This window comes from Coturnix japonica, chromosome 6, assembly GCF_001577835.2.
Source record: "Coturnix japonica isolate 7356 chromosome 6, Coturnix japonica 2.1, whole genome shotgun sequence".
Lineage (NCBI taxonomy): Eukaryota > Metazoa > Chordata > Aves > Galliformes > Phasianidae > Coturnix > Coturnix japonica.
Genome location: NC_029521.1, coordinates 31,129,557 through 31,148,591, shown reverse-complemented (window position 1 = coordinate 31,148,591; position 19,035 = coordinate 31,129,557). Strand labels below are relative to the sequence as shown.

Genomic DNA, 19,035 nt, shown 5'->3' with positions numbered 1-19,035 from the left:
AAGCACGAGCAGCTTTCTTAAAAGCCAGTTTTCAGCACTTCCGATCACTTTCAATTTGCAGAGGACTCCAAGCATGCAAAACTTGAATAAAAAAGCATGTGAAGTCCTACATGTACCAGGTTGCTACGCAGCCTGACATCAGGACTGCGCTGTGCTTCTTTTAATGCAGCACGTTAGACTCTTCCTTAAAGTTTTATTCTACTTCCTACTGCATTAGCAAACAGTGCAAGCAGCAATCCTACCCAAGGCAATGACGTGAGGAGGAAGGAGTCAGGGCTCCTCCTTTCTTCCCCACACTGAGGGCTGTTTCCGTCATTCACTACTGGTGATGAGCAAAACCAGCAACATTCTTGTTTGTTTTTCAATGCAGCTTCCTTGGACTGCAGATAAGGAGGGCAGGAAGAATGGGAAGGAAGGAGGCAGAACTGCTACAGCTGAGGAATGGGGCAGGGCTGCACAGTTACACTTCAGCTGGTCTGTACCTGGACTCGACCTGGGAGCATTAAGGAACCATTTCTCCCTATTTGGGCCTGGTGTGCTCAGTACTCAGTGGGCCAAAGACAGACCCAGTCCAGTTCCACAGCAGTGGTCTCTGCTCCAGGACACCAGCAGCTTTTTTCTCCCCCTCCTTTTCCTGTTTTCCACAGAGTGTTTGGAGACATTTCCACACTGCACACCCCGCCTCAGTAACTACTGAGCAGGCACAGAAGTAACATAATGCTATGAAATATTCAGTGATCTAAAGAGGGAAAAAAAGGCTTTTATCTATTGAAATATCTATTTTCTTCATAGAAAGTATTTTCATAAAATACGAAAAGGTTTATAAATCAGAATTAGCTGAGGAAACTTGTACAGTTTAAGCACCACTTAAACACCACTGCTCAACCAAGACAGAAGAAGAAAAAAATACATTCATCTTTTGTGGAGCTGACAGATAGTATGGAATATCAGAACACTCATTTCATTGCAATTGCATTGAACTTGCCAGAAACTGCAGTGTTGTAACAGCAATTGTAATGCAATGCAAGGATGGTCACAGACGGCACAGATGGTACCTTGACCTTCCAATCCTGAGATTACAATTCCAGTCTCACAAAAGGGGCAACAAAACACTGAAAATCCAGTCTGCCGCAGTTTCACTTCAAACCTTGAAGTGCAGAACGTGGCTGTGTTAACCATTTCACATCAGAGCTTTAATAACAAATAAAGGAACTTCAGAACCCATCAATTCTGGTAGATGTGATACAAATTATCAAAGTAAAGCAGCACTAAAGCTGCACATAAAGGATGAAAGGTTTCTAAACTTCCACTGCAAAACTAGAATGTTTTAGAGCAGCGTTTGGGCTTAAAAAACATGCAGTTTAGCTTATAACGTGTTTAAGAATATTGTTCAGTAGCTGCAACACAGTTGTGGTACTTTTCATGTTACTCTGAAATGGGACAATCTGAAGGGATTCAGATAAGAGAGCTGATTCCCTGCACCCCACCAGCAGAAAGTGTGAAGGTTTTAATAAAAATGTGAACACCTTTTTTTGTTTAAACAAAGTGCCCAAATTTTCTCAACCAGAAGATTTGTCAGTGAGAAGAAATGATGTCTGCACACTGATCAGTACCAAGGGCACACTTTGTAAAGACTGCTTTGAATTATAACCTAGGAACTTCAGCTCCACAGAAGTGAAAGGACTTTTTGTTATTAATAAGCAAGAAGTTTCACCTCACCTGATAAAACTCCCGCAGCCAATTCTTCTGCAGGTTTTCTGGCTGAAAAACAAAAATACAAGAGAGTTAGGATTAAAAGCAACACATTTTTACAACAATACCACAACACTCGTCCCTTTTCTTGGGGCTTTCGAGCAGGCGTTTTTTTCTACAATTAAAGGAGATGCATTACATCTACAGCTTCACTACATCCCTATTCCTACAAGATGATCCAGTAATTAAATCCACAGACCTGATACTTATCACAACACCTGCTCCTGAAGCACACACTCACTGCCTGGATTTCAAAGCCTTTACATGAAGTGCTGACACCCAGTTTGTGCAACCTGAGCTTCAAATTACATGGAGCGGGTTCTAACAAACGGGCTCAGAGGGACAGCTGTGCTGCTGCAGGATGCTGCAGCTCGGCAAGAACAAACTGTTCAAAATCATCACAGAAGTTATGAAAATGAAGCAGCAAAAAACGCTGAGAACAAAATTGTGCTTTTGTGAAGCACACCAGATACAATTACAGAGGTGGACGGATGGTTTCCATGCATCAAATGTGGAAGCAGCTCCAGCGTTTACCAACTTAAATCATCAGCAAGATTTGCTCATTCCTGCGTTGTAGGAGGGAAACAGCCCCAAATCACTCTTCTACAGAAACAGTAGGAATGCAGCGTCTGGGGCACAGCGTAATGTATGGAACTGGAAAGCAGAGGTGCCCCATGCTCCACCAGCAACCGTTCATGCAGTGGTTGGTCAGAGACACACAGAGCAAAACACGCCTGTCTCCCATTCATGCCCTCCCGCTCCACCGAACAACACTGCAGAGCCACAGCAAGGAAGCTGAAGACACAAAAACTGCAGGCAGTGAAGCAAAGGATAACATATTCTCTCCATAAGAACACTGTCTCTGTAACTACTTGTTCCTGGAACCTTAACCCTTTTTCCACTCATTTTGAACTTAATGAAACAACTCCATGACTAATGATAAGAAAGAACTGACTTCCATAAAACGAGAAAACAAACAAACCAGGAGCTGCTGTGATTTCAATACAGCTCTGAACCAGAAGTTATGAGAGCAGCACAGGATGTACTGGTTGTAATCAGAACAGACATAGATGGGGAACATGCTCACACGTGTTGCATGTGATTTCTGTGGGATTTCAACCAGAAGGCCAAATTTAATCCAACCAGAAGGCAAGATCCCAGGAACTGCAAAACTCCTGATGAACATTTCCAGCTGCTACAAAGCCTCGATGAGCAAACCCTGCTCTGGACTGTAGGCACTTCAGCAATGCCGTGTTTGTTTTCAGAACTGAAAGCACAGTGTTATTAGTGGGTGACAGACAACTTTCACCTAAAAACAAAAGGCCTCACACTCCTACTTTTTAAACCTAATTTACACCATCCACCAGATGCCCCAGGGACCTATTTATTCTGAAAAAAGAATCCAAAGTGGACAGAGATCAGCCATTTGTAAAAATACACATATGAAAGAGCCCTACTTTCACCTACAGCCTGCACTTACAGCAAGCAGCTGCCTGGCAGGGTCACAGCAACCCCAAGGCCCCATGCTTGAACTCAAGGCAATGCACTACACAGTGTGATGGTCCCCAACCAGACCCTCCCTGCATTTCAGACACCGACCTCCTACGTCAGGAATAAAACTAAGATTTTATTTAGCACATCTGGAAATCCAGCTAGATCAGCATGCACATCTGTAGGTACTGGCACATGCAATACATGTTAATTTAGAGTAACTGTGCTTGTTTTTACTTGAGGATAAAAACTGCTACCAATCAGGAGTATTTAAAGCATTCATCCTACAAGAATCCCAAAGGAAGAAAACTAAGCACAACATTAGTTTGCTTTTAAACATAGCTGGAAGTGGTAGGAGTTCCCCTCAGAGCTCAATGACAACACCTCAAGACCAGAGTGTGCGCTGACAACCCGGTGATGCAAACTCGGTCTCAGGCAGTCAGAGAGATCACTCCTGCAGAGAACAACCTGCAGAGGCTCATCACAGTGCAAGGCAATGCACAGCTTGCACTGCTCCAGTGCTTAGGGACACTGCTGCAGCAGGTGCCACAGCAGCACAGCAAACACCCCCAGCTATCAGATACCACCAAACACCATTTAATATGAAGGACAGGTGTTACAGATGGAGAGCATCAGCACCTCTGTCCACATCTGACTGGACAAGCTGCCAACAGACACAGAAAAATCAGTTTCCAAGCAAATTCAAGACCTCAAAACAATGTGTAATGAACCTACAGCAGCTACATCCTAAAGGTGGATGAGCGACTGCTGGAGATGCCTGCAGCAGACAGCTGCAAGTGAAGGAGCAGGAGCAGCCTGCAGACATGTGGAAGAATATTGCATGGTTATTACCACCCGTTTTTAGAAGGTTTTCTTTCCCTCTTATTTTTAGCTACAGCAGACACTACTCATAAGCCTCATAAGCCACAACAGGAATGTCCTATGAAGCCAACATGCATCTCCAGGACTTCAGCTCAAGATTAAGAATGGTTTAAGGCCAGAAAGGACTTTTAAGGATCCTCTCCTTCCATGTCCCTGCTGTGGGCAGGGCTACATGAGATCAGGTCACCCAATGAAGAAACAGCCCCATTGCACCATATCCAACTACATCCAAACTCTCGTCAACAGAACCCAACACATTTGCATATCCTGCTGATCCAATCTCTACTCTCTATCTTCAATTTGCTTTTGATTTGTGCTTTCCCTTTTGAAGCCGGTTTTATGGCTTAATTCCAAAGCTTACTGGAGGCGGTGGAGTCCTCAGAGTACTTGAGCAAATCCAGACACTGAGGTCAACACAGAGAGGCACAGATGTGCCTGCATCTTCAGGTGCCCAAAGGGGACAGAGCAGGGACTGAGGCACTGCTCTGCCTACAGCACTTCTCACAGGGGTGAAATCAGCTGCAAGCATCCTGTGACAGGAACCAGACTGCCCTCCCATCACGGCTGCTACCACAAGCCACTAAACCTCATCACATAGCTCCTCATCCCGATAGCTCCTGAACACTGCCAGGGACAGCAACTCCAGCACCTCTCTGGGCAGCCATTCCAGTGCCTGACGGCTCACTGAGAGAAAAAGCTTTTGCTGATGTCTGATCTCAGTCTCCTCTGGTACAACTTGCAGCCATTCCACAGGAGGAGCAGCACTGGAACACGCTATGAAGCCTGTTAGCCCCATGTCCTGCAGTTACATCTAATTAGACTACCAGGGCAGCTAATGAGGGCTCCTTTACAAGAAGCAGGGTTAGGACAGGACGGCTCCTGGCCCAGCCACCCCCAGCTGTGCAAGGCCCAGCCCTGGCCTCCACCACCACGCTCCTCCTGCAGCCTCGGGCACAGCAACATCCTCACTCTGCTTTTACCACTCTTGTGGCGAAGCTCTAAGCCAGCCCTCTGCTCCCAGCTTCTTCCCAGTCACCTCTGTATGAATTACTTAAAGTTCTTGAAGACTGGAGATAACAGTCGAGTGAAAAGATCATTTATCTCCCTTTTATTTTTCTGTCTAAAAGTAGATACAGCACATTTTGTGTCTTCCAGACTCTTTGGCCTTCTTCCCATCCTCACAGCTTTTGCCCTTCATTAAATTACCTCATTCTTTTTGTAACGTAAATGAAAGTAATCTTTCCCTTGTCCTCCCTGGTGCTGACCAAGCCCAGCCTTATCACGCTTCTTTCTGGAGCGGGAGCCTGTCCTCATCTGAACCTTCCATTACCACGTGCATTTGCAATAAGAGGAGCTACAAACAGGGAGCCTGTCCCTAAAGCCTAGCTTGACTCGACTCAAGGTTCTGCAGAACCACGTGGGATCCACACCAATATAACAGGACACTGGTACCACGCACCACCACCCCCTTCAGCTCAAGAAGATTTTGAGCTCCGGAAATTTCAAATCTCACTGAATCCTCTTTTCACGCTGACTTTCTATATGAGGTCTATCAGCATCACACTGGTTACTGCATTGGTCAGGCTGTAAGGGAAAGCTGCAGGCTTCCAAACACCCGGGTACCACGTCAGCTGCCAATACCCTGAACACAAGCAGCTTTTCAAAACAAACATAACCATTAGTCTGTCTTTTGCCCAGCATTTCCACTTCATACATAACCATACTAGATTCATTCAGTGGAAAATGGAAGGATATGAATTATAGAAAGCACCTTCTTTTTTGGTAAAACTTATTTTTAGTCAATAACAGCCTCAATTTTTTTTCCACTTTGTGAAAACTTCCTGAGCTTCAGCATGAACACACAGGAGAATCAGCCAACTGGATCCTGCATAACGAGTAGAACAGAAGGTACAAATAATCTGTACTTCAGAGCTTGAACTAAACATCCTCAAAAGACCTATGCAGACTAAGGGATCCCCTGAAACCGCTGCTCTGATCCTGGTGCAGGCAGCTCACACACAGCCCAGCTGCACAACCTCCCCTGTGCTTACAGGGCTGGTGCTGCCCCGCTGCACCCCCAGGCAGCCAGACGCTACTCCTGCCAAAGCCTCGGAAAACATGGGTTTGTGGCAGCACCTTGAAACAAGCGCGAGCACGCAGGCTCTGACACTGCTGGCCTGCTTTATGCAGGTCTAATATACGTTTGCATACACACTTGAAAGAACTGATGTTCAGTAACTTGTTTAGGACAGTATTTATTCACTGCCATTCCTGTGAGCACACTCATACCATGGGCACAGCAGCACCATGCTCCTGCATGCACACCTTCCCCGAGCACAGCTGAGACACAAACCAGACCCAATCCCAGCCCTGGCTGCATTGCCCTCATCCCACACATAACAAAATGCATGTCCTGGCACGGCACTTATTGACATACAGGGCTTTGTAGCTGCCAGGATCTGAATAAAGGCACGGATCTCAACTAAAACCTTACCCTACTGAACTCCTAACACGTTTCAAATTTAACTTTTATTACCACCTTCTTACAGAAAGATTAAAGGCTCTTGGATATTTCAATAAGCAGCACATTAAGAGTATTAACAATAACAGCTAATCCAACCCCATGTATTTATCAGCCCAAACAGTTTGCAAGGAGCAGGGATTAACTGCATTAATAGACCTGAGTGTTCAATTACTTCATATCCTGATTTTGGAATGGACTGGAGAAACCAGACCCTACTGAAAACAACGGCAAGTATCATTAACCTGCTCTCGCGTATCGATAGATAAAACAGAGGTCTGGCAATATTCACAGTCACTGCCGTGACTCTGTCTTGCCTACACAAGATGGTCTGTTTCACTTTCTTTAAATTAGATCTTTAAAAACTCCCCCAGGCTAAATAGAGATAATTACTCATTATCTATAACAACTATTTTTAAGGCGCATGCAGTAGAAAAACAGTCTTTTTTAGGATCCGGTTTCAAAAGTTAAATCTGCTGCATAATTAAGTTTCCCTCCCTTTCAAATCCCACATGAAAAACTGCTGAGCCTGCGAACTTTGAACAGTAAAACAAAACAGAACCCCACGCACACCAACAAACCCAGCAGTCAGCACTGATTGCTGTTTTCTGAGCCCTCCTGCAGGGCTCTGCCCGCCCATCACAGCCAGACAGACGGCACAAGTCAGAAAGGAACCCGAGCAATAAGGGAAACGAGAACTGTGGTCAGCAGCTGGAAACAGCCCGATCGAGGCCAGCGGGTCAGCGAGATGCACTGAGAGCCAAACACCCGGCCTGCAGCCGCTGCGCTGAGCCTGCCATTCAAACTTCATGCATGCAAGTTGTAACAGGGACAGAGTTCAGCACACAACGCATTTCTAGCTGCAGGGTTCCTCCCGGGCAGGGAGACCAGCAGTGAGAACAGCTGTGGAGCTGGGGGCAGGAAGGCTCTTCCTGCAGGCCTGGAAATGCCCCGTGCTGTGCCAGGCCTGCGGGCTGTGACTGCGGGATGCCTGCTCACAGAGCACTGCTGCCTCAGAGCAACACATGGACTACAAGAGACTTTCAAGCAAGAAACGAATGCTTTGGAGACGATGACTGCAGGCTAGCTAACTCAGTATGCTTTCATGTATGTACGACATGGCTCTAACCTGATCTCTTGGGCCAAACAGCCCCAGCAATTAACACAGAATAGCAGTTGAGTGCAAAATACTGCCTAAAAGTCATCACAGGTGGAACAGCAGAGAAAAGCCATCCTACAGCAGCCTGGACTTGCACTCTGGCCTCTAACATCCATATTGAATCACAGCAGACGCAAAAACCAGCTCCCAGATTTCTTTCTTCCATGTATGCTGTGGGACACTTCCAACACAAAGCAACGTTATTAGTGACTAGAAAGTCCACAATCTGAGAAGACACAAACGCCTCATCAATCCAAACTAAAACCTGAAATCCAGCAAACTGGAAGCAAAGCAAGGAAACAAACACACACACACACACACACAGACCCAAACCCGACACTGCACAGCCCTCAGCAACAAGCATGTCAAATTCCTTGCTGTTACCTTGATTCAAGCTGCACTCAGGTCTTCTGAACTAACAATCAAACACAGAATCACTGAATATGTGACGGTCCTTGTGGGTCCCTTCCAGCCCAGCCCATCCCCACACCCTACAGCTGAGAGCAGTGCCGCAGCGCTTGCTGGGCTCCATGCAGTTCTGTGCAGCTCTCCCCTTTGGGAAGCTGTAGAGCCAACACACGGAGCTGCACTCAGCTGCTCTGGGCCAAACGAAGCCAGCAGATACTGTATTGAGGCCAAAATTACATGACTCTGCCAACTGCGGCAGATCTTATTTGACCATATGGAAGAAAAAGAACCACTGCTGCTGTCTGATGTTACAAAACTGGGAGCAGACCAAAGCCTAAATATGGACCAAACAGTCATACATACAAGAAAGGCTGGGCCAAGCCATCACATTTCTGTAGATAAAATCCTACTTACCCATTTATAAAAATTACCCCCCTTTCTGAATATTCTGGCTAATTTGATTAAAAAGTTAGAATGTGTTCGGGGGGTGGGGATGCAGTATTACACAATTCTCAGTTCTGTAGGAAGGAACTTACAGGAGATAAAAGCTCGAGGGCTTAAAGTTCACGAGCTCCACACAGTGAGGTACAGCAGAGCTTATCAACTGCCCTGAGCAATACCCGACCCCTTCTTGAGAAGATACCCACATTTACAAGATAACTGCTTTCTGATCAGAGATGAAAGTCCAAGACTTTCCCAGGATCATTACAGCACCGATACCACGACTAACACAGCAGCACCATGCAGCCTGTCATATCAAAGAAGCACAGTCCTAAGGGCGGCTATGTTGTCTGCAAAGTAAAGCAGGGGGACAAGCCAAAACGCAGCTCATCACACCAATATACACAGAGTAACCTAACAGAAATATGCAACAGCAGGAGATGACATGAAAGCTGCTTACATCAGAAACAAGGCACCAAGGGAGATGCTTAGAAATTGCTTTCAATTTGAGGTAGATAGTGAGTTTTCTATTTATTTTCTCTAACCGGTGTGGTTCTGTACTGCGTGCATCTTCAGTCAATGGCCTTGTGATTTGCAGAGGTTGTTCAGAACCACCACAGGAATGGTACAAATACCCAAGGGGAGGTGCAAAGAACACATGCCCATGGCCAGGCCCTGAGGCCGTAGTGCAAGCTGCAGCCCAGAAGCTCCCCTGCCCACAGGCAGCGCTGCTGTGCTGGGCGGCACAGGGACACAGAGGATGCGGGATGTCCTCCTTGGGATCCTCCTGTCCCATCTGGACGTGGGGCTGGGCACGGCTCTGGGTGGCCCTGCTGACATGGGGTAGGCAGAGGACCTTGGAGGGTCCTGGCAGCCTCAGCCATTTTGGGATTCTGTGGGATGGCTCAGTATTTACAGATAGCTTTTCCATTCGAGCACTCTTCCTGTTGTTAGGGAAAGGCAGAAGTGAAATTTACTGCTGTCGCACAAGTGTTGTTTTTTGTTTTTTTTCCTGGCCTTCCTGCCTGAATAGAGAAAAAAGCCACCCACTGTTTAAACAAGAAAATATCCTAACACTTATCAGTGCTCCCCATTTCCTGTTTGCTTTCAAAGTCTGCTGTCACAACAGGCATTTGATGCAGCTATGTTCCTCGTGCCCCTCGCTCCTCACACCCACTGAGCTCAGGGCCACCTACTCACAAGCTCTTCTGTGCTGACCACAGGTTTGGATGAGGACTACGGGCAATGCAAACACAGCAGCTGTAATACAGTACTTCGCATCTGTTACACTGGCATTGGATCTGAGCCTATAGAGCTGGCAGGAGCAAAGGGCTCCGTCCCTTTGCAATCTTGCTTCTGCTCATTCACTGCTTAGCAGGGGAATGCTAACAAAAATTGGGTTTCCTTCAGAAAGAAAAGCTTTAATTTGCTCTAAAAGAAAAACAAAAATAATGGCAACCCACATTGCGCTCAATCAGACAGAAAAAGGGGATGCACCCATGCAGCTCCAAGAACAAATAAAGGTTGGGTGGAGAATGGCTTGAAAGCAGCCCTGCAGAGAAGGATTTGGGAATGTCAACTAATTAAAAGATGCAACATGAGCCAGCAATGTGCTCTCACAGCCCAGAAGGCCAACTGTATCTTGGGCTGCATTAAGAGAAATGCAACCTGCAGGGCAATGGAGGTGAATCTGCCCCTCTGCTCTGTTCTCATGAGACCCCACCTGGAGCACTGCGTCCAGGTTTGGAGCATCCAACACAAGCAGGACATGGAGCTGTTGGTGCGGGTCCAGAGGAGGACGACAAAGAGGATCAGAAGGCTGGAGCAGCTCCACTACAAGGACAGGCTGAGAGCATTTGTGGAAATGGCCACAAGTTGTATCAGATGAGGTTTAGACTGGACATAAGAAGGAGCTGTTTCTGTCAGAGATTGGTCAGGCACTGCAATGGCTGCCCAGGGAGCTGGCGGAGTCACCATCCCTGGCAGTGTTCAAGAAGCGTCTGGACAGGGAGCTAGGAGATATAGGTTAGTGGTTTTCTGTAGGTATGGAAGAGGGAGGATGGTTGGACTAGATGATCTTGTAAGTTCATTCCACCCTTATGATTCTATGATTCTTCAGCCCAGAGAAGGCAGCAGGCAGAGCTTATAGCGGCATCCAGTACCTGAATGGGCCTACAGGAAAGCTGGGGATGGACTGTTCGTAAGGGCAGGCAGTGACAGGGCAAGGGGAAATGGCTTTAAACTGGAAGAGGGTGGATTTAGACCAGATATCAGGAAGAAATTCAGTACTGGGAGGTGATGAGACACTGGCACAGGTTGTCCAGAGAGGCTGTGGATGCCCCCTCCATGGAAGCATTCAAGGCCAGGTTGGATGGGGCTGTGAGCAACCTGGGCTATGGGAGGTGTCCCTGCCTACAGCAGGACCTTTAGGGTCCCTTCCAACTCAGAGCAGTCTGTGATTCTCCAATCCTAAAGCCTCCATAAAACACTAATTACAAGAACCATCAGGAATCTTGCAATGAGGGTTTTTTAAAATCCTTTAAAGAAATGGGGGGATGTGAATTTATGAAGAACTTTGCTACCCCATATTCTTGGTTGCTTCATTGCCTCCACGTGGTCAGTAGTGCTGGCCTGCTCCACAGCACCTTTCCAGGAGGAGCTGGTGCCAGAGGTGCCCATGGCCAGGCTGGACAGGCCCCAGGCTGGCTGGAATGATGGAGGGGTCCCTGCCCACGGCAGAGGGTGGAGCTGGGTAGGATTTGAGAGCCCACCCTGTGGCTGCTGATGGAGATGATGGTCTTTACATCAGCCACCAGCACAGGGTGCTCCATTCTGCACCTCTGCTTTATAAGGGACTAGAGTAACTAACTTTATAAGATACTAGAGATTCTGTAACCTTCTGCTTCTCCAGCTCCACCTCACAGCTCCATTTCACAGCCTCAGGCACAGGGATGTCACTGTTAGCCCAAGTCCTGTCATCCCGACCCATGGTGTGACTGCCCCAGCCTGGAGAGCTGAGCTGCCTGTGCCACATCACTGCAGATGGAAACACAGCCGTTGGATGGGTTAAAGCAGCATGCAAAGCTTTCCATGTTCCTACATTTTAAGCAAATCAGCCAGCACATACACTGAAAGAGATTTCAATGCAACCAAATGGCATTCCTGCAACTACACACAAAGAAAGGAGAACTTCTCATCCCCTGCTGAAACTGCCCAGCTCTTGGTTTTGTCCCTTCTCACCACTGGGACAGATCTGACATTTCGGTAGTTTTACCCCGAAAGCCTATTTTTAGAGCTACCAGTAAGGATGAGGAAACACCACACTCAGGATCTTGGAGCACATACAGCAATACCTACCAGCAAACAGATCTGCTTCTCTCAAAGCCTGTCCTGTCTGTCACTGCTGTTCTGGACTGTAAAAGCTGACTCCTCATCTCAGAGGTGGGACTCCACAGCATCTCCCCCATATTACGTGGCACAAAGCTGCGTTACAGAGATGTCATGTGGGACATGGAGAGCAGCTGCCCTCCATGTTGGTACCAAAGACCCACAACTGATGGCAAATGCCACACAGCGCCATCAGCTTGTCGCCTTAGCATTTTAAAATCACAGAATCACAGAATCACAGAATTACCCGGGTTGGAAGGGACCTCAAGGATCATGTAGTTCCAACCCCCCTGCCTAGCAGGGCCACCAAACATACGCCTTTACTAGATCAGGTTGCCCAGGGCCCCGTCCAACCTGGTCTTGAACACCTCCAAGGACGGGGCATCCACAACCTCACTGGGCAGCCTGTTCCAGGACCTAACCACCCTTCTAGTAAAGAACTTACCCCTAACATCCAACCTAAATCTTCCCTCCTTCAACTTAAAACCATTTCCCCTAGTCCTGCTATTATCAGCCCTTTCGAAGAGTTTACTTCCCTCCTGGGAGTAAGTTCCCTTCAGGTACTGAAAGGCTGCAATGAGGTCACCCCGCAACCTTCTCTTCTCCAGGCTGAACAAACCCAACTCCCTCAGCCTGTCCTCATAGGGGAGGTGCTCCAGCCCCCTGATCATCTTTGTGGCCCTCCTCTGGACCCTTTCCAAAATCTCCATATCTTTTTTGTACTGAGGGCTCCACACCTGGACACAGTACTCCAGATGGGGCCTCACAAGAGCAGAGTAGAGAGGGACGATCACCTCCCTATCCCTGCTGACCACCCCTCTCCTGATGGAGCCCAGGATCCCATTTGCTTTCCGGGCTGCCAGAGCGCACTGCTGGCTCATGTTAAGTTTCTCATCTATCAGGATGTTGGTGTTGTTCACCATCTCCCTAACAAGAAGGCCACAGTCAAGCAACAGAAAACATAAGTCAAAAAGTAGGGGAATAATTAAGGTGAGAGGGAATCTCTTCTGTTAGTGTAAATTGCCCAGGTTTCTTGTTTAGCACTTTTTGCCATTACATTCAAAGTAAAAGTCCACTCTCATGCACACGAGTTTCCACAGGAAATCCTGCCCTTCGTTCAATGCTTATCCCTAAAGAGAACCATTTCCTTTTGTTTGAAAGGCAACTGTGTTTAGTCCTATGCCACAGCAAATACTTCTCAGCACTAAATATAGATTCTCAAGGAAGGAAATACTAAGCAGGCAACAAAAGCCAGGAACGTTGGGGAGCTCTGTGTCAGATGGTGCTCGCGCTCTGAACAAAGCAGCGGATTCCAGAACACAAGCAACTGAGTAACGAAAAGCTGCAGAACTGAACAGCCCATTATCAACATCCCTCCAGGTTGAGAATTAATGGCTGCTCAAAATAAGGCAAAGATCCCACGCACAGGTCAGGAAGATGCTTTATTAGCGCCTGGGCTCACACTATTAGTCTGACTGTCACCCTATGTTAATGGTCACAGACTTGTTACATGTTATTTTACTTAAGCAGACTTCCGCCGTTTCTGTCCCCAAGCACAGAAAATTAATTTGTGTAAGCTGCACATCACTGCCTGCAGTCAGCTCTCCTATTTACACGTACAGTGTTGCTGTTACACTCAGTAAAGTACCCATTCACAGCTGCCCACACCTGGCTGGGTTTTACCTCTGGAGTCACCCCCACTGCAGAAAGCAAACCTCCATCACGACATGCTCAGCGTGCCCCTGCTCTGCAGGCCCCCGCACAGCCCCAGCTTGGTGGCTCCTCAGCTAAGTACACACACACAGGCAGTTTCACTTATGAAAGTGAAACCTCCTGTCTAGCTTTGTTACACAACCCGAGCAAGCTGTGATAACTCACAACACAAACTGCATCAGGTAATTTACGCCACCTTCACCCTATGCCAGTCCTTCATGCCACAAAGTACAAACAAGCAGAAGGAGCCAAACAGGCCGCTGCTTTCACTCGCCTGGTTCTTCCACCCTGTGCAGCCTGCGGTGAGCGCCTGCAGGTCCCCACTGATGCCGACAGCCCAGCTGATGCTCCACACCACATCACCACGGCTCTCCCCATTGCTGCTTGCTACCTGCCAGCACAACTCCACAGACCCATGGGAGCTTCTGAGCCCACTGCTGCTCAGGTGCCTTCCACAGCTCCCAGCTTTCCGACACGCTCCAAGATGTCCAGCAGGAAAACACAGAGAGGAGAGTTCCTTTCTTGCATGGCCTAAAGGTCGACTTAAATTCCTACTGAAGATCCAGTGCAGAAATCTTTACTTTCACCCAAAAAAGACCCAGTAGAAATCACCCAAGTATGGCACTGAAGTACAATCAGAGCTCACACCCAAACCTTCAGCTCTGGTGAGACCCTGAACCCCACAACCCAGTCTCTGTCTTCATAGGCTTCATTTTCCTCTCCTTTCTAACTACTGAAATGCTGAGACGTTCACCCAATTTCTGTTTGTCTCTGCATCACAAAAACACCAACGGCTGTTATATTAGATTATAATCTTGCAGGACAGGTCAGACCCCACAAACAGCCCTTTTCCCACCACACTGCTATAGATAGAGCAGATCAGGTTATTGCGACCACCAGCAGAGGGAAGCATCAAAGTTTTCCGCACACCGGAGAATCAATATTCTCAGCACAACCCGAATAAAGGTTTAACATTAATACATTGTCCACCTACTTTAAAAATAAAACTACCGTGCTGACTGTGCTTGCAGGTGTGGACAGAGTAACCAGTGAACTAAGCTGTTCCCAAACAAGTACACGCAGTGGGTAGTGGTGTCAGAGGCATTAACACGGCTCTGCCAGTGAAAGACGTGCCTGGGGAGAACTGCCAGCAGACAAACTGGCCTTTCAAACAGAACGCCATGCAAGCAAACTTCACCAGCTCCATCACATCCCCCATGGCTTTCTGCCTCAAGTTCCCACTGCATTCTTCCTTAGCAATAAAGAACAATAACTTTCTCTTTTTCTTTACAGAATTAAGCCCCAGAAGATCTTTCTGCAGACTTCTGCAAAGTTAAAGTGAAGAACCTCAGTAATCAGCAGGCAAAACACACAGCAATCCAAACAAGCTTTCACAGAGCACCCACTGAATTCACTGCCCCAAAGCAGCAGTTTAGCCGAGGAGCTGAGGTCACTGATATCCAGCCCACAGCACGGGCACAAAGCTTCCAGGCACCAGGTGGGAATCAGGTACAGCCCGTGCTGGGAGCTCCCACCACCACACGGACAGTCTCAGCTCCTGCAGCCAGACCAAATGGCACACAGCACTCACTGAGCTCTGCTCCGGGTTTGCCATTTCCATATTCCTTTCCTCTTCTTCTAAACTCCAAAGACCGGATCAGTACCTCAGATATTATTCCGATTATAGAAAAGTAATTTCTCACTGTTTATACAAAAGGAAACTTGAGAACACTTGGTGGATGTTCTCTGAAGTACAGGAAGCAAGTGAATAAACCCTCCAGATCTCGTGGCTGACGGCAAGGTGCAGCATTACAGTGCTGTGCTGGGGGCTGCTGACCCCTCCGTGCTGCACCACCTCCCTCACTATACAACAAGGACAGACCCACCTCAAACCCCAGTGCCAGGCACAGCAACGGAGCTATTGCAGCAGCACGAGCAGGGAGCTGACAGGCTGCACAGCTGTGATGGGCGCTTTGCTGCTCAGCAGTGTTACTTCTGCAAAGTTATTTTTCAAAATTACATTTTGGAAGAAGTGAAAAACAGCTCATCCATGTTCTATGGAAACAGCTTTTGGCATGCTTAATATTAAATAGCACTGATTTCATGTAGATGAAATCATAAAGGGTAGGACAGTAATCAGGACATGGAATAAAGTTACAGAACTAATGGCAGATATGTGAAGAAGCAGCGGGGTGGAGACAACAAACAGCTCAGCTATCAAAGCAGAAGGTGAGCAAGTTTTGCTCCCCATCCTCAGTTCCATACAGCTTTCCCTCATGGCTTCTGTGATCCATTTCCCATCTGACTGCATCCCTCCATCCACCTTGGGCTCAGCACAGCTCCCGTTTTCACCTCCCACCCTCTGCTCCACCCAGCACCATTCCCAGCTCTGCCCCTTGCCCAGAGCCCCGAGGTGCAGCTGTTGGTGCCAGCATGCCAGGCCCTGCAGGCACACCTGAGAGCGACAGCCTGCACACCAAACTCAGACATAGATTTAAATACATATTTGCTTAAGCAGCAAGAGTTAAAAACCTAACAGCACGGGGACATCTGTCAGCTGTAAGTCATCACCAACACCTGCTGATTTCAATATATCAGCTATTCAACTCCCATTCTTACTGTACCCCAGAAAGGTTTTACAACAGCCTTCTGTGTTTTTACAGACTCCCAAGCATAAAAGAGGCCCCCTGGGATGGAACAAACACTCCTCCCTGCATGCCCACCAAGTGAGCAACCAAAGGTAGAAACAGCCACAAGATGAGGGAGAACAACAACAAAACCTCCCAATACTATTGGACAAAATGATTCCTAGGATGGCTGCAGAAAACAAGGGGATTCAGTAGCAAAGTCAAGCAGCTATTCTCACAGAGAGAAGAGACTGTGTGCAAATGTAGTCTGAGCAGATGAGATCCAACACAAGGCCTCATTCATCACCAGCAGGAAAAAGCATTTTATTGCTGCCAGGATGCACAACGGTCTGAGCAGGAGCTCCAGCAGGAATGAGCACTGCAATGACAGCTGCACACCAGTGTGAGCAACATCACGGCACAGTCTGAACCTCAGGAGCCAGAAAGCACTGCCCCAATCAGTGCAGAGCTGCTTCTCGCGCTGGGCTCCAGGAACAACTCATAGGCTCATGGGGGACAATGCTATTGGTAGAAAGCTTCATAGAGATGCAAAGGAAAATAAAAACGGGTAGAGTTAGCTGTATTATAAAGGCATAGACAGATGAATTTAAAACATTTATGTGTAATTAGAAATGTTCTCCAAATCACAGAAATAGCATCTCATTTCAGTACAGTTCATTGCCAGACCCTGCACAGTGCATCAGTCATGAGAGTCAGTGTCAGAACAGATCCTGCTCGCAGCTCCACTCCCTGCCTGTTTCTGCAAAAGCTTGTTGTCGCCTCCCAGCTCCATGGACTCACACCTCAACAGCTGCTCTAAGGCTGGTCAGTGCCTTCTGAGCGAGCCTGAGGCTGCTCTCTGCACTGCAGGGCACACACAGCCCCCTCCCATCACTCCACTGCCCCTCAAAAATGCAGGCAGCAGCTCTGCAGCAATCACTGCTCAACTTCTGGGTCCTCACCTTAAAGCTGGGGGATGGAGGCAGCAGAACCACTTCTGCTCATAAAACAGAACTAATTGAGCCCAAGGAAAAGTCAGGGGCTTTTATTAAGAGAGCAGAGTTCTGTATCCTGCCCTACAATACGTACAGCACTCAGCATACCAGAGCAGAATAGGTGCACGCTTGATGATTAAACAAAATGAGAACTAAGCACTGCATGTAAAAGCTCCCTCCAGAGCCTTGTCCTCGGGCACAGCCAGGCCCTGCCAGCAGTGAGCAGCCCTACCCGTGTGCATGAGGGAACAAAAACAAACACAAAGGTCAACTTCCACAAACATTGTGCAGACACAACTGACACAGCGCGAGGTTTGATTCAACACTAAAACCCCAACGAGCGATATCAGGAGCTATCAGTAGAGCTGTCCTGACAGCCAGCCAGAAACAACACCGATACAGCCAACATCCCATTCTGCGTTTGTGGCTCCAGAAATTCAAAGCCACTATGGAAAATGTTGTATATTTAAACCTAACTATTAAGAGATATCCTGTTTGCAATGAGGTAACTCTTCTGTTTTTCTCTGTCACAAGGAAGTGCACTTCACCTAGTATCAACATTTCTGAACCGAGCTGGAATTGCTCTTTTCCTGTTTAGGAAAATGTGCTTCAAACACAAGGAGAACCGTCAAAAAGCAAAGATTGCTTTTATTGACTTATTCCCAACACTTTTCACATCTTTCAGCACTCTGGATGTGCCATAGGTGTCAGTGGAAGAGCCGCTCCAAGCCCTGACCTTTGGGTACCAGTGCATGAAGATACGCTTTAAGAGACACTGCAAGAACAAGGATGCACTTCAAAAGAGAGCTGCAAGCACGCTCTGATGCGTCCCTCAGCAGCCCTGGGAACACCCACTTATGCTGTGACAGGTGAACTGCTATCAGAGAGCAAAGGAACGCTGCAGAACACTGCCCTGTGCTCAGGGCTGAGTTACAAAGACAGCAACCTCAGTAAAGGTACAAACCAGCACGAACAACTCAGTTATATATCCATCATGGAAGAAGAGCTGGAGGTCAGATACGCAATAAAACCACCACCATGCCATAACGTTCGGTATTTAAAGCATGTTCTTCTAACTCTCATAACAGCTACAGACTGAGAGACGAGCACCTCGCTAGAACCAAGCAGACAGATACTGGCTTGATTTTTGTGCCTCCATAAAATAAAAAGCCTCACTACATCCCAAGCAGCAGCAGGCAGGCATAGCAAACCACTGCCATTCCAACTAGTTACACTAAGGATGGACACAACCGCAGCACGGCACTGACATCGGAACAGAATGGCCCAGTCCATTCTGGCCTCCCTACCAGGACAGCACTGAGCTTCCTGGTCCCCAGGCAGCCTCCAACAAGCCGGGATTCCTTCACTGGGAGGCAGAAAAAAGCAGAAGCCAGCACTGAGTGGGAGGGAAGGCTCCATGATACCGCTGAGAAGTGCTGAGATGGCATTTTCAAGCAAGACCAATCCTAACCAGCCGGCACAAACCAAGTTAACCACTGGGACTAGGTAAAGCCACAGAGATCTCAATGAACATGCAAAGGTCACAGATCAGTGAGCAAGCCACATCTTCCCCTACAGAACACACTCAGGCAGACCAGACCTGCTGCAGCACCTGCAAAGCAACCAGCCGAGCCACAGCTCCGCTCTGACCACTCACAG

General features: G+C 47.7%; 1 protein-coding gene across 4 annotated transcripts in view; it reads right to left on the bottom strand.

Annotated features, from left to right (window-relative positions):
- Positions 1-19,035, bottom strand: part of INPP5A (inositol polyphosphate-5-phosphatase A) — a 182,254-nt gene that overhangs the window by 143,282 nt on the left and 19,937 nt on the right. For all 4 annotated transcript variants that reach the window (XM_015867550.2, XM_015867545.2, XM_015867546.2 and 1 more), the window contains exon 2: positions 1,720-1,761. In XM_015867550.2, the coding sequence (XP_015723036.1) occupies positions 1,720-1,761 (42 nt within the window). The remainder of the gene's footprint in view (positions 1-1,719; positions 1,762-19,035) is intronic.